General features: G+C 46.0%; 1 protein-coding gene across 7 annotated transcripts in view; it reads left to right on the top strand.

Annotated features, from left to right (window-relative positions):
• The window catches only part of LOC144773109 (betaine-homocysteine S-methyltransferase-like), a 656,112-nt gene that overhangs the window by 228,157 nt on the left and 413,133 nt on the right, over positions 1-14,822 (top strand). For all 7 annotated transcript variants that reach the window (XM_078657962.1, XM_078657963.1, XM_078657964.1 and 4 more), the window contains 2 exons: positions 6,603-6,670; positions 7,779-7,945. In XM_078657962.1, the coding sequence (XP_078514088.1) occupies positions 6,603-6,670; positions 7,779-7,945 (235 nt within the window). The remainder of the gene's footprint in view (positions 1-6,602; positions 6,671-7,778; positions 7,946-14,822) is intronic.

The following is a 14,822-nucleotide window of genomic DNA, read 5'->3' as shown; positions in this document are numbered from 1 at the left end:
GTTTTTAGCACCTAATTCTTTTCGTATACACTTACCCCTCAAAAGTGATAGGTGAATAACAATTGGGTAATGGTCGCTGTAAATTTTGCATACAACTTCAGCCCTTATTAGAGCATTAGCGACAGGAGGTGAAACAAAGACATAATCAATTGTAGTACCACCCCCATGACCAATAAAAGTGGAAAATGGGGCGGTGCTATCCTCCATACCTACATATTCCATACAATTTACAAGGTCTTTAGTTATTAGAAAATTTGATAGTTCTGTTCCTCTTTTACATGGGGGGTTTCTTGAATGTATATGGGCGTTAAAGTCCCCTCCTAGGCAGATACCATCAAATTTCCCAAATTTCTGACCATCCATAATTTCATCAATAAAATCAAACAGAAGAATAAAATTGGGGTTAGGTAGGGACAAAAAGTCATTATTATAGAAGTTGATTAAGCATAGTCTTGTCCTCTGTGTATACGATAATGCCATAAAACTAGTGCAATTTGTTAGCAGGGTCTCAACTTTGACTTCCGCAGTAATCTTTATCCAGATTGATAATCCACCGCTAGGACGACCAAACGGAGGAACTGGAACAATCTTATTATGGCAGGTATACCCCTCAAATAACAAATCAACTGTGCACCAGGAGGTAATTTCCATCTTTGCCTTCAGCCCGGCAATATTCCAACTAAGAATTTTTAAATTATTATCTGGCCTAGAGCAAGGGCCCTGGTCAGAATCTGGGACGGATGTTAATGTAATGAGCCCTTGTTGTTCACATGATATACCAGATAAAAAGGTGTTAGATGTCGACAGAGACGCCTCAGGAAATGTTTCCACTGACCGATCGATAACAGAACACACTGGAATCGGTTCAGTGGTAGTGGGAGGCAGTCAATCCAAAGATTCCAAATCCTGAAATATTGCAAACCTATTGTGTAAGGGGAAAACCGGTGGGGGCTGCATCATTTTGTGTGGGGGACGGTAGAAATAATTTAGCGGTAGGGGTTTCACCACAGTAGATGGGCCATGTCGAACAGAGGTTCTGTTCAACAGAAATTTTGCAGTTCCCGGGTTTCTAAAGTTAATTACAATGCAGTCCCCATTAATGTTTTTGAATAGAGGACCGACCCAGGTTACTCGTCTTGTGGACAGAATCTCTTTAGAAATGTCATAGCCCACCCCCTTATGCTTTGCTAGCCAGTCTATACACTTATTGTGCAGTTGAACCCACGATTCTCCTTGACCTTCCCTAAGGGATGGGATACCAGCCAGAACTAAAACATAAGGACAAGCCTCAGGTGGAAGGTGGAAGGCAGGCCCTTGGTGTTTAATAGGCCTAGTGTCTTCATGTGTGATCTTATTATAGCGCTGGCTGGGATCTGGGGCGGCTTTCTGCATTGTGATAATGCCTGCCGGTGAAATACTATTGTTAATTGCTGTGGATGAACCAGTTACAACAATAGGGGAAACGGAGGATTTGTCAGAAACACTGGTAGCGATACTTGGAAGCAAAGAGGATTTAGTTGAGGGAACAGACTGGTTGCCACCTCTTGTGCTGTTACATTGGATAACCGCAGGTGTGATAGTTGGTGATGAATGAGTAGCAACCTGTGGTTCCTTATCCCTATTAATGACCTGGTCCCCCCTAGTAAGAACACGAGTGGTGGATTCCAGGTCCTTTAACAAACGTTCTACTCTTATTTTATCCAAGCTCACTGTACCTTTTCTTTTGGCATCATCATTTTTAATTAGGTTTTCCAGTCTGTCAAGTCTTTTAAAAATATTATTAAATTGTTTGTTCATTTGACCTTCGAGCTGTTTAAAAATAGTATCTGCGATGGTCTCAATAAGATTCCCCTCTGATTTAGAGTAATGACCATTTGTGTTGTTTACATTGGGGAACTCAGTCTGGGTGGAACAAGACATAAAATTTGAGTCTTCGTTATTTATGACTACAACATCACCCAGATGAGATTGATCCTGGGCAGATACAAATCGTTGATTTAATTTCTGTTTCTTCTCCCTAGTCCACATGCTTTGTGGCGTTGGTTGGTTTACACTCCTTAATGGCTGCTTCCTTTTATTGTGGGATAATTTCACAGGAGCCCTCTTTCTCTTAGCAGCAGCATTATCAGATACCTTGTTGGTAGCCTCCGCAGATGTAGGTTCTAATGTAGAGTCAGGGGCTATTTCTGGGGCTATGTATATAACGGTATTTTCATCGTCCAGAACAGTGGGCACAGTGACAACAGAATGTGATGGTTTAACCACTCTAACCTCCGGATTAATGTGAGTGTTGACTTTTAGGCAACTCGTGGCGTGTGGTAGATTAGTGTTCATAGGGCCCATAGAAAACCTTCTTTCAGTTTCGACAATTTCATTGAACGCGGTATCAATTAGTGTCTCAAAAGAAGTTAATATTGAAAATGAGGTATCTAATTCCTGGATGGGGGCATCAGCAGAGTTACTTATGTCCGTGCAATCGCCCATTCTATTTACCTGATAAGAGGCAAACCTTACGAAGGAGATGTTAGTGGGGTGGCCCGCCCGACCACTGATGACCTCTGAGGGCCTCAGAGGGCCCGCCCTTTGCCCGGGCTTAGCCCGGCGCTGCTGCCCGCGCGCGTCCCGCGACGCGGAGGGAGCGTCCTGCTAAAGTAGCGCCTCCAGGCGCGCAGCGGCAGGAAGTGGCCGGAAGTGGTCGCACTGCCCTCTGGGAGCTGTAGTCTCCAGCCGCCACCAGCCGCGAGGAGTGGAGAACGCGGCAGCGGCGAGACCTACAGCGTCAGGGACCCAGGGGCAGGAAGGCAGAAGAGCGTCTGGCAGGTAGGCTTCCCGGCAGCAGTGTGGCTCGATTCGACACTCAGTCAGTTGGGGAACGTTACAAGACATTTTACCATCTACCTATTGCACCCCATCTTCCCTAGTCTCTGAATGCTGGCAGTCTCTGCCAAGCTAGGTGTGCAGGTCTGTGGAAATAGTTTCAGGGGTGGATGGGAACTTTTTTCCATAGAATCAGCTGTGCACTTGTCTGTAGCATGGCCCAGTGCTGCTTCTGTCAACACCACAGAGCAAAGAACAGATGGGCAGCGGTGCATGTGCTTGCCAGCTGTGCTGGCTCCTGCACGCCACCATTACACACTGTTCACTGCAAATACTGGGCTTTTATAAAACACAACATAATCTATCCCTTAGGATCCAAATCTTAGATCTAACTATGCGACTAAATGTTACACTTTTTTTGACCGTTGAAAGGTTGAGTCTCCCCTGCTATGATTCGATCCTATGACTAACGAACTTCTACACATCAATATTCACAGTAGACGTTAAAGTCACAGAGCCAACACCCCAATGACACCTAGACAAAATACATTTAACGTAACAGAGGTATTGGCATTGTAAATGACAATTACAATGCCTTTTACTTATGTGTTGATTATCAAAACAGATCAATAAAAGGCATTGTCATTTACGATGCCCATAGCTTGAATTCTCGCAAATGCGAGGCCTATTGCATTGCAAATGCTTGTTTTTTTGTGTTGCAGTTTTTTATTGAGCGAAATAAAGGCATATAACATGAACACAGTATGAGATCAAAGCATAGGAGTACTGAACAATGCAATGCAGTGTAATGCAATGCGATACAGTTTACAAAGGAGGGGAGGAAGGGGTATGGAGGGAATCAAAGTCCAAGTGAAACTATTATCCAAGAATAGCCCCCACCCCGTTGCCGGCCTGTCCTTCAGGAGGCATATGTTGAGGGGTGGAGGGGTGTGGGAAGCTAATTCCTGCAAAAAGGGGCGGTGTGGAGGAGGATTGTGTCCCCAGACGCTGGGGTTTGCAGACAGCAGGGCTGGAGGGAAGCACGGACCACAACAAGTGGGAGGGGAGCCCCCATTATCAGTTCAAGTAGTTTCCATGCCCACTGCTGAAGAGTTGTGGGGTGGCCCTTGACAAAAGGTGGAGCGGTTGAAACAGGTGATAGTGTTGTTTACCCTTGAGGAGGGAGAGTGTCCCGCAGACCTGTGAGCCTCTTTATCCGGGGGAGGGAGGGAGAGGGGTGGGTGAGGGAGGAGGGAGAGGGGTCGGGTTGGTGAGGAAGGAGAGGGGAGTGATGAGAGGGACGTTAAGGAGGGAGGCGTGGTTGGGAAGGGAAGGGTGCGGAGAAAGGCAGAAGGAATGCAGGGGAGAGGATGGAGAGAGGTGGAAGGGAGGAGAAAGAGAGAAAGAAGAAGGTGGGGAGGATAGAAAGGGAAGCTATGAGGGGAAGGGGGAGGGGGGTCCTTAGGGAGGGAGGAGATGCGAAGTGGGGCAGGGTGGAGGAGAAGTAATCACTGCACAGATAGCGCGAGGAGGAGGTGCGATTTAAGGCGTTGAAGGTCTTGGGGTAGGGTGCCCGTTCTCTGTCTCTCTCTGAAACTTCATAGAGGACCGTCTCAGTTTCCAGTGTGGCTTTATAAAATTCAGAAAGTTTGTAATACCTGATTCATTGACCAAATCTATTGAATTCCCCATTCTACACTTGTGATTGCCAGCTGTTATAATATTTGCTGTACAATTTGAGCAGATAACTTAATGTGACATTGGGTGATAAATTAATTTACCAACTGATTCATTCAGTCTGGAATGCCAGGACGCTGTGGGCTTCCTGGAATTTTCCTGTCTTATTTCAGACACTACGGCACGGACAAAAAAAATTATCACACAAATGCAGTGAATGACCAAGAATGGTTGATCAAGATTTAGCCATGTTTTTTCAGTGATACCCTTCGGCTGAAATAGGGTTGGGGTTTATCAACTAGGGCTGAAAAAGTTGTCCTTCTTTTCAGAAAGATCAAACCTTGAAGTAGAGAATTGATTCCTTGATCTCCGGTGAAGCCCCTGTTTAATATGACATCCATAATTTATTAACCTCTAGCCTTCTCGTTTAAATAATTTGCAAGTCTGCTTCTAGGCCCTCATCCCTAGTCATACCTTCTCATACTAAAGACCTAAACATACTGCCCCTGCTTCCTGTGAAGATCAGCATCTCTCAAATGTCTTTGGCATTCTAACAAGCTTAATGTCACCCTGGTCACAGAGAGAGAGGGCTTTTGAATCACCAGTGCCAACCATATTCCTTCTCCTTTCACTGGCAACAACTCCAGCTGAACCACAAATCCAATGTTTTGTACAATACAAATTCTTGCAATGTCAAGGTTTCAGTGCAAATCCTAACCATTGAAATTATATGGATAATTCTCTGTTGTGTGACATTCCATCACAGCTTTTTGGTCGATAAATAACAGTGTCAGCTATGCAATGTTTCTCTTGCTCAGGGAACTCTAATATAATAGATATAAATCCAATCTATCATAAAATATATTTGTAAATGATGTAGCTTCTCACGCACAGGGAAAGAATAGTATATAGCAACACAAAAAAACTGGTACCAGGATGCTTATTTCCGGTCCAGGGAGGACCTGGTCTGGCAGTTCGGGCTCGACTGTTTCCATAGGGAGCATGGTCAAGACTGATTTGCATATGGTGGGTCCAAACTGGGGTGGTGGGGGAGGGGGGAGGCACAGAAACAATGGATTTAACCCAGATCTGTGACTGGGGGTGAATGTTGGACAATGTTCGGCATTCTGTCCATTATCTTTTTATGTTGCTATAGTCATCCTAAGTGGGAAGGGTATGCCTACACATGGGTCCTGTGATAACAGTGCCACTGGATTAAAGCTAGCCTGACTGATATGGGGTGATACCCTAAACCGGTCCTAGGATGCTTGTTTCCGGTCCTCGGAGGACCTGGCCTGGCAGTTCGGGCTGGACTGTTCCCATGGGGAGTAGGGTCAAAACTGATTTGCAAATGGCTGGGTCCAAACTGGATTGTCATGTTGAGCAAAAAAACGATGGAGTTAACCCAGATCTGTGAATGGCGGTGAATGTGTGACAATGTTCAGCTTTTGGTCTATCATCTTTGTGTTGCGAAAGAATAGCATATCACATCACCCTCTTTAGCCTCATGCGAAGATTCACATTCATGAACCTATGACAAACTATCAATTTGATGTTAGAACTGGTATCCCAAATATAAGTGACGAGGCGATTCCATGTCATGAGGTTTGACATTTCAGTTCCTAGTATCTCAAATAACAAGCCAGTCAATAAAATCTGGTGCAGTAGTCCGGTTATTTCCCTGCAGATAGTTAAAGTAACATTTCAGATAAGGCAACAATTTGCTACCCTACCTTTTCTGCACAAGAACTCCACTAACAATGCAAATACTAGTTCATTCAGAAACGTACAATACTGCTCCATAAAACAAGGCAGTGTTGGAATACTCCGCCCCTGTATCTTAGACACATTTATTGTTCTATTCCCTATGTATTACCTCCTAACAATGTTTCAATTTTGTTTGATGGCATGTGTGTCTTTGGGCTCACCAAGATTCCACTCTGTTCAAACAATTTTCCCCCTCCCTCACTGTTCAAACAATTTTCCCCCTCCCTCACTGTTCATCTCTAACATACATCAGTAATCCTTATGGTTAAATTGTTATGGTGTTATCCTTACAAAGTACCCAGTTAGAATCTCTTCACCTGTTTCTTTGATTGTATTTTTAGGAAGACCCACTATGGAGTGCAAGAGTTCTTCAAACAAACCCTCTTGCAATAAAAGATGTGCATTTACGGTAAAACTCATTTGTATATTACAATATGTTGTTAGCGCTGGGACACCTCCGTTGGAGGTAGCTGCGCCCTGTATAAATGTTCTATTATTATTAATATTTATGTAAGGCAGCTATTAATAAATTCAACCAAGGCTGAAAACATGGCTGAAGCCCATAGTGCGTGAGCAGCGCTTTATTCATGAGTATAAGGTCATTCAGCAACCAGACAGTGGATTTACAATAATTGTTTTGGCATCTTGTTTCCCTCATTTTAAGTGTGCCCTCCCTGATATATGTTAAAAACCTAGCTGATCTGTAAAGCAAGATTTGACACTCCAGCAGGATTTGACACTCCAATGTCAAAAAGAGTCCTTTGTCATCTGAGCCTGCTTGGCTGGGAGCGGGGGACAAAGTAAGAGTCTTGCTCCGGTGTCTGCTAACATTTGCCTTTAACAGGGGAAGCCTCTTTTAAGTTAATACTATTCCTGGGCCCAACCCCACTGGTCTTATTGTAATGGGAACAACACCTCCCCGCACCTAGACATGTGTTCTCTGCTCTGGGAGCAGATTCCACACGTCTTCAAATGGTAATTACTTCTGGCAGAAGTAAGAAAATACATTTAGCCTCCAGGAACATCAGGTGGGGAACAGGTAACTTTCAATAAGTTATTTTGTGTCAGTCAAGTTACAATTGTTTCAGTGTATATTAGCAGGTATTTCATTACATTGAAGAAGGTGCTTTTTTATCTTAGGAGGTCTGGCGCTGAAAGGTTAAGGAGGAATGGGGGGGGAGATTTCAGGACAATTCAAGGAATATAGAGGAATGAGGTTGAAGTCGTATGCCATAAGAACCTCCAAGGGACATTCATAATATTACAGACAGCTGAGGAAGATGGGTATCTCTGAAGGCACAGTACAGGGAGTTCACTGTGGGTTCTGTACATGCAATAAATGAGGACAGGACACACTTTTGGGGACACCTCAGATGTAAGATACTAGATAGTAACACAGAGGAGCTGATTCTGATTGGAAACTGAAAATTAACAGCAGCCCCCTACCGATGAAGAAAAGCTAGACTTCATTGGGATCAAGGAAAAGGACAATTTTTCAAAGTTTCTTTTCATTTTAGATTTCTGAGGAGTGGTGCAGATGTCATAACAACAGCCACTTACCAGGCAAGCGTGGTCGGCTTTCAGAAATATCTAGGAATGTGTGTGGAAGATGCAACTGAACTTATGTGTTCAGGTGTAAAAATTGCGAAAGAAGCTGCAGACAAATTTTCATCTGAGACATCAGGTAAGATGTGAATAGTTATTAGTTAACATAATATTTCCCTAGAATGTTTGACACCCTCTCTTGAAGATGTGTGCTTTACTGAAACAGATTGTTCAGTCATTTGGAATTTCTGATTGACAGCATTAAAGTACCCTCCCTTCTCAAGTTTCTAACCTTCTATTGACTTATTTCCTATTTTAAATCATTAATGGTTTTCATTGCTAAAACAGATGTTCAGTTGCAGTTGTGGTTTCCACATTCCCTATTATCTTGGACGTGTTGTGCCACATTTCATGACTGGAACATTATTATATGCCTAACTTAAGAAATAAACCTTTGCTGCATTGGCAGGGAAAACATGCTTGATCAGCCTTTCTGCATTGTTATTTTTCCTTTGACTGTATATCCTGCATACATGTTTGCCTTGCTTCCATTTTCTAGCTAACAAGGAGACTTAAAGACTGCAGAGACTTTGTACCCACAGCTTTCCTCAGTTCATTAGCAGCTTTATGCGGTGCAGATCCTGAGCTCCCTCAATGGGAGAGAGCGATATTTATGGATTACAGCAGCCGAACCACCTTTTAAGAAACATTGTTTTAAGGTTTTGCATGATCCCAATACCATTTAACTATACGATTAGTCAGATTCTGATTCTGATTCTGAACAGGATCATTTCTCTGAATCAGAAGTGCTGTCTTTCTTTCTTTAAGAATTATAGCAAGTGAAACACTGTTCTGAGAGTGAAGTTTAAGAAATAAAACCTGGTCCTTCGAGTCTGTCTTTTTGAAGATTTCCTTGTTTTGCATACTCCTATACTGACCTTCACCCTAGTACAGTTGTTGAATGATTGTCAGTTGTTGTAGACGGTGCTCTTGTTAATTGTAGGTGCTGACACTACCAGGATTATGAGGATAACATGTGTTATCAGACATTTCATATGTGTCCGTGTAAGTCGATGAATGGGTAAATATGTGTTTGTTCAGGTGTGTGTGTAAGAGCAAGATAGATTGGCTGATTTTGTGGTGCTATTAGATTTTTGCCGGGGGGAATTCAATGCTCATCTTACAGGGCAGGGCAGAGAGAATCACAGTTGTACATGTAATATGAAGTGACACCAAGACGCTCCTCATTTGAACAATCACCTTTGGGATCAATACATCATTGACACTGTTGTGGTCTGTAATGCTACAGTATACAAACTGGATAGCATGCACAGCACAATATAGTCACATAGCCTCACCTCTTCCCTCCAAACAGGTCTCCGGCTGAGCTCCCCTGAAGTCTCTCCAGGCCCCCATACCTTGTCCCATTTTCTGGGGCAACCACAGCTCTGATATATCACCTCCTCTGTCCTCTGACACCAGTCAAGGTTTGACTCCCAATTTAGAACACTTGGAGGAGTTGATGCGCCCACCTCTTTAGATATTGTGTTTTTCGACCCCAGCTGCTGTTTCCAGCCCTATCTTCGGGTGTCAGGGCCAGTTTTCCTCGCCATCATTAGTAGCAACCATTTAGCATCAAGGGGCACCTGGAAAGCCGTGAGCCTGGAACATCACCACCACCACCCGACGCCAAAACCCTTGACAGTCCCATAGGATATGAAAGAAGGTACCCTCCTGTGCACAGCCTCTGGTACATAATGGTAAATCAGTCTTCCCAATTTTATGCAGGAAGGTCAGTGAATAATACGTCCTATGCAGGATCTCAGGTTGAACCAACCTAAACCTGGCTCGAATATCTATTTCGTGTGGTCCCTCAAGAGTTTCCAACCAATCATCATCATGAAGGTCACCCAAGTCGTCAGTCCAGATAAGTCTTTGGGGACCCAGTGCATCAAGGAAGTTGTTGACTAACTTCCGGTAAATAGTGATTATTTCCTTTTCGAGTATAGGTTCAGTGTGCCAACAATCTTCTAAAGGCGAATCGTATGGCCAGTCATCATCTTCAAAAACATTCAACCAATGGAATGTCCCAGTTGAAGGTATTGATAGTGCTCAGTCTCTGCCATCTAATATTCCTGTTGGAGGACCGCAAACCCTATCAGTGACCGATCCCTCCAAACATCACGCAGATGTTCAATGCCTGTTGTCGCCCACTGAGAAAAAAAAACACCAGAGTGCCCACGTCACGTAGCAAGTCACTATGCCACAAAGGTGAAGTAGTGTGGCTCACTGGTTAGAGGCGGCAGACCTGAGAGCAGAGGACGGCCCGGGACCAGGGTTCGATTCCCGGCGCGGCAGGTTTCTGGACCAGGGTCAGCGGAATCGATAATTCTCTCGCCTCGGTGCCCACTCTGATCAGCGTTCACACTCGGCAACTCTGGGCATTAGCTTGCCTCATCTTCACTAACGGCCCCACCAGACCGCCGGGGATGCCTGGTCTCACCCTGGAGATACCCATTAAGGGACCATCTCTCAGGGAAGCCAGGAAGGGTTTCGCAGCGGTCGAAGCGCCTTGGGACCCTACGGGTAAGTAGTGCGCTATATAAATGCCTATACATTTACAAAGGAGCAGGAGCAGCAGTGTGAAAGTGTCAGGCTATGGAGGCAGCAGGAGCAGCAGTGTGAATTTCCATTTAAATAAAACGTTTTTCAGTAATCCTTTAATTAAAGTAAAGGTGCAACCTGAGAAGAGAAGAGAAGAGAATTGCTGGTTGGGAGCTCTCGGCTCTCATTGGGAAATCGGCACCTTTTGGGACTTCGATTCGGGAATTTTTCACTGGATGTTTTCGAGGCTTTCATGGGTTGATTGAGAGCCTCAGGACCCTGCCCTACGAACAGCTAGCATTTCGAACTGGTTCTTTGCCTTATTTAGTCAGTTTTACCTGCCGGTAAAATGCAAGTTTAGAGTTTTTCCTGCATTTTTGTAGTAGCTCCACGTCGTTATGTGGAGTTCGGGTTAAAACGCGAGTAGCTGTGTTTTTATCGCGTTTTCCCTTGGTTTCTTCTGCTTTAGTTATAGTGGCCACTATAAAAAGAAGAAAGTGGGGTTGAACACATTTTGCATCTTCTCTAAGAGGGGTTTTTCTTTGAAATCAAGAGTTCTTTCCCCTGGATCCTGACAAAGCTTTGTTATGGAAGTCAGTTGCATGATGGGACATTGAGTACAGTCAAGAATCTTAAAGGGAATATCAGGGACTTTATGCTCAGCGCGAGTGCTTTCAGCATAATTCTTGGCGCGATTTTAAAAAACATCCTGTTTTGTCATTTCATTTTAATTATTTTGACTTTTCCCCTGCTTTTAGCCTGTCCATTCCGCATACACGCATTATAATAGTTTACTTCACCGCTCTTTAAGCGGGTCCCCTCCCTTGGACTACCGAATCTGATTCAGCGGCCTTATTGGGGCAAGAATGGGACGCGGCGATTGAGGCTGCTGGCGTGTCACGGCGCTGCAGTTCGTTTTAAATTTTTTTCGATAGCTGATTACTAGCTGCATTGTTTTTAATCTCTGAAACTGTTACCCAGCGCTAACGCGCATTTGTGCATTTGTATTTTATAAACTATTGGGCTGGGGCTTGTCTTACCTGTCTCCTCTGCTCTGGACCCCGTTCCGCCCCGGCATTGTGCCGTTTGTGCGGAGGGTCGTAACATCGAGCACCACTTCCTGCCCTACCCCATTTCCGCCCTGCTTCTCCCTCGCGCAGGTCAGCGGTCTAGTGGCTGCTGCCCTGAGCTTACATTTAGCGCATCATCTCTGACACAATTTAACTAGCGCGGCGATTGAGGCTGCTGGCGTGTCACGGCGCTGTAGTTCGTTTTAAATTCTTTTCGACAGCTGATTACTAGCTGCATTGTTTTTTATCTCTGAAACTGTTACCCAGCGCTAACGCGCATTTGTGCATTTGTATTTTATAAACTATTGGGCTGGGGCTTGTCTTACCTGTCTCCTCTGCTCTGGACCCCGTTCCGCCCCAGCATTGTGCCGTTTGTGCGGAGGGTCGCAACATCGAGCACCACTTCCTGCCCTACCCCACTTCTGCCCTGCCTCTCCCTCACGCAGGTCAGCGGTCTAGTGGCTCACTTCCCTTTTGGATATAATGGCGACCTGGTGGAAGCGCAGCGGACGAGCGCAGCGGGAGCGCCGACTTCGTGCCGAAATTGCGCCAAAGTCGAACCCGTCTGCGCCCGTCCGCGGCCGACCGGGGCTAGGGGCACCCCACTCTGCTCAGCTGATTAGATACACTCCATCACAGCTTTGCTCCTACTGGACCCCTGGTACCATTCCTCTCACTTTATTCAATCGTGTGACCTCCCTTGGTTTGTTTACTTCGTCTCTTTGTTCTCCTCCGGAGATTGTTACCCAGTTGACACTTTTGCCTTCTACCCTACCCCCCACCTCACCCCCTTCCTTCAATCCTCAAATACCGGTATTTAACATCTCGGCTGCCCTACTTAACACCCGGTCAGCTGTTCAACATCAGTACGAGCTATTTGATTATATTGACACGCATGAACCTGATCTCTTGTTTTTAACCGAGACCTGGTTCAGAGCGGACTCCCTGCCCAATGTTCTAGCTGCATTGCCCCCTTCACATTCTGCCATCCGAGCGGATCGGCCTGAGGGCAAGACGGGTGGAGGAGAAGCCTTGATAGCTCGTGCTGACTTGCACTTTCAGATCCTTCCCTCTCCTATAATCCCCGAAGTTGACTACTTGGTAGCGCGCTCGACCTCATACCAAACCCCTTTGACCTGCGTCCTTGTCTACCGCCCCCCTCAACTCACTTCATCTTTCATTCCTAGTTTTCAAGATCTCCTGGCTACTCTGGCGATAAATAATTTGTCAGTCTTAGTCCTAGGGGACTTTAATTATTGGCCTAACGACCCCGCCGAAACCTCTTACTCCAAGGATTTCACTGACCTCATGATTAGCCTCAACTTCGTACCTCACATTCATAGCCCCACTCATATTCATGGTCATGCACTGGACCAAATCTGGGCCCTAAATGTCCCTACAACGCCCCCCACCATCTCTCCCTGCCCTTGGTCGGACCATTCTCTCATTTCCTTTTCCCTTGCACTATCCCCTGAGGTTAAGCCCCCGCTCCCCAAGAACACCTGGATCAGGAAATGGGGCAAAGCCGATATGCCGTCCCTCTGCTCGTCCTTGTCCGAGTCCAGCCCTGACCTCTCAGGCCTTGCAGCCTCAGACCAATTGGAATCCATCAATAATTGGCTGATTCAATCGGGCGACGAATTCGCTCCCCTGAGGCGGATTACGGTTAAGCGAGCCAATGCAGCTAATAGGTGGTTCCACTCTGACCTTAAGGTGAAAAAACTAGCTGCACGGAGAGCTGAGAGAGCTTGGAGGAGAGCCTATAGCCCTTTACTGAAATCCGCATACCATTCTGCCTTACAGACTTACAAAAAAGGCATTCTTGAGGCTAAGACAGAATACTACTCAGGAAGGATTTTAGCAGCAGAGTCCCAATCCAAAGAGATCTTTGCTGCCGTCCATGAACTGGCAGCATCCGATAGAGTTACGACAACAGTCCCTCCCTCTCAACATCTCTGCGATTCGCTAAATGAATTTTTCATCGAGAAGGTCGCACAGATAAAAATTAATATACCACCTCCTTCGCTAACCTTTGTTAACCCGCCCCCTCCCCCCTCTACTTCCAAACTGGCTAGCATTCCTCTGCTGACCAAGGACTCACTCCTCCCTCTGCTTCGACGGGTGAAGTCGGGCTCCCCCTTGGATTTTGGTCCCGCCCATGTTTTAAGAGAGATCTTCTCGGCCTGTCCTACCCCCCCCTCACGTTTCTTAATGACTCACTAAGCAATGGTGTGGTTCCCTCCTCTCACAAATCAGCAGTCATCATCCGATCTTAAAAAAAACTGGCGCTGATCCCTTGTCCCCAGCTAATTACCGCCCCATCTCCCTCTTGCCCTATTTGGGAAAGGTCTTAGAAACCCACGTCACGAGTACCCTGAGCACTTATGTGGAGGCAAATCATTGCCTCTCCCCTTGCCAGGCGGGCTTCCGACCTCTACACTCCACAGAGAAGGTAGTGATCTCAGTGATGGACGGACTCCGCGAGGGTATTGACATCAACCTCCCGCAAGCCCTTGTTCTCTTGGACCTGTCCGCCGCTTTTGACATGGTGGATCATTCCATTCTTCTCACTCGTGTCAGGGCGGCGGGCATAGAGGGCTCTGCCCTCTCCTGGCTCAATTCCTTCTTGTGTGACAGGGCACAGGCTGTTCATCTCGCTGGTTTTACTGCCTCCTCACGAAAGGTGGAGTGCGGCGTCCCTCAGGGCTCTTCCTTATCCCCTCTTTTGTTTAATTTATACATCTATCCCCTCATTTTTTCATTGCAGCAGCTCGAGGTCACGGTGTTTAATTACGCCGATGACCTCCAGCTTATCTTTAATGTCTCTCACTCCCCCTCCTCTGTTCAGAATTTTCAAACCGTTATGTTATTCATCCAAGATTGGATGAACTGCAACCACCTTAAACTCAACCCTGACAAGACAGAGCTGGTCTTGACAGGAGGTGGTTGCAGCCCCTGGTCTCCCTCGTTTTGGCCCCCTTCACTTGGTGTCCCCCCCCTCCCGGTTCCTAAAGTTAAAACCCTTGGGATCTTTCTCAATTCCCAACTATCTGTAAACCCCCAGGTCAGTTCGGTGGTTTCCTCTTGCTTTTTTTCCCTCCGGATAATTAGGAAGATATCTCGCTTCTTCTCCCTCCCGGCACTGAAAATAATTGTGATGGCAATGGTGCTCTCGCGCCTTGATTATGGGAACATAATCTATAACGGCGCACCGGCCTATGCCATACACCGACTGCAGCTAGTGCAAAATCAGGCTGCCCGCCTGATCCATGGGCTGCCCAAATTCCATCGAGCAACCCCACTGCTGAAATCATTGCACTGGCTACCTGTGAGGGAGCGGGC

This window comes from Lissotriton helveticus, chromosome 8 (genome assembly GCF_964261635.1).
Source record: "Lissotriton helveticus chromosome 8, aLisHel1.1, whole genome shotgun sequence".
In the NCBI taxonomy this organism is placed as follows: domain Eukaryota; kingdom Metazoa; phylum Chordata; class Amphibia; order Caudata; family Salamandridae; genus Lissotriton; species Lissotriton helveticus.
This window is presented reverse-complemented; position numbering and strand designations above follow the sequence as displayed.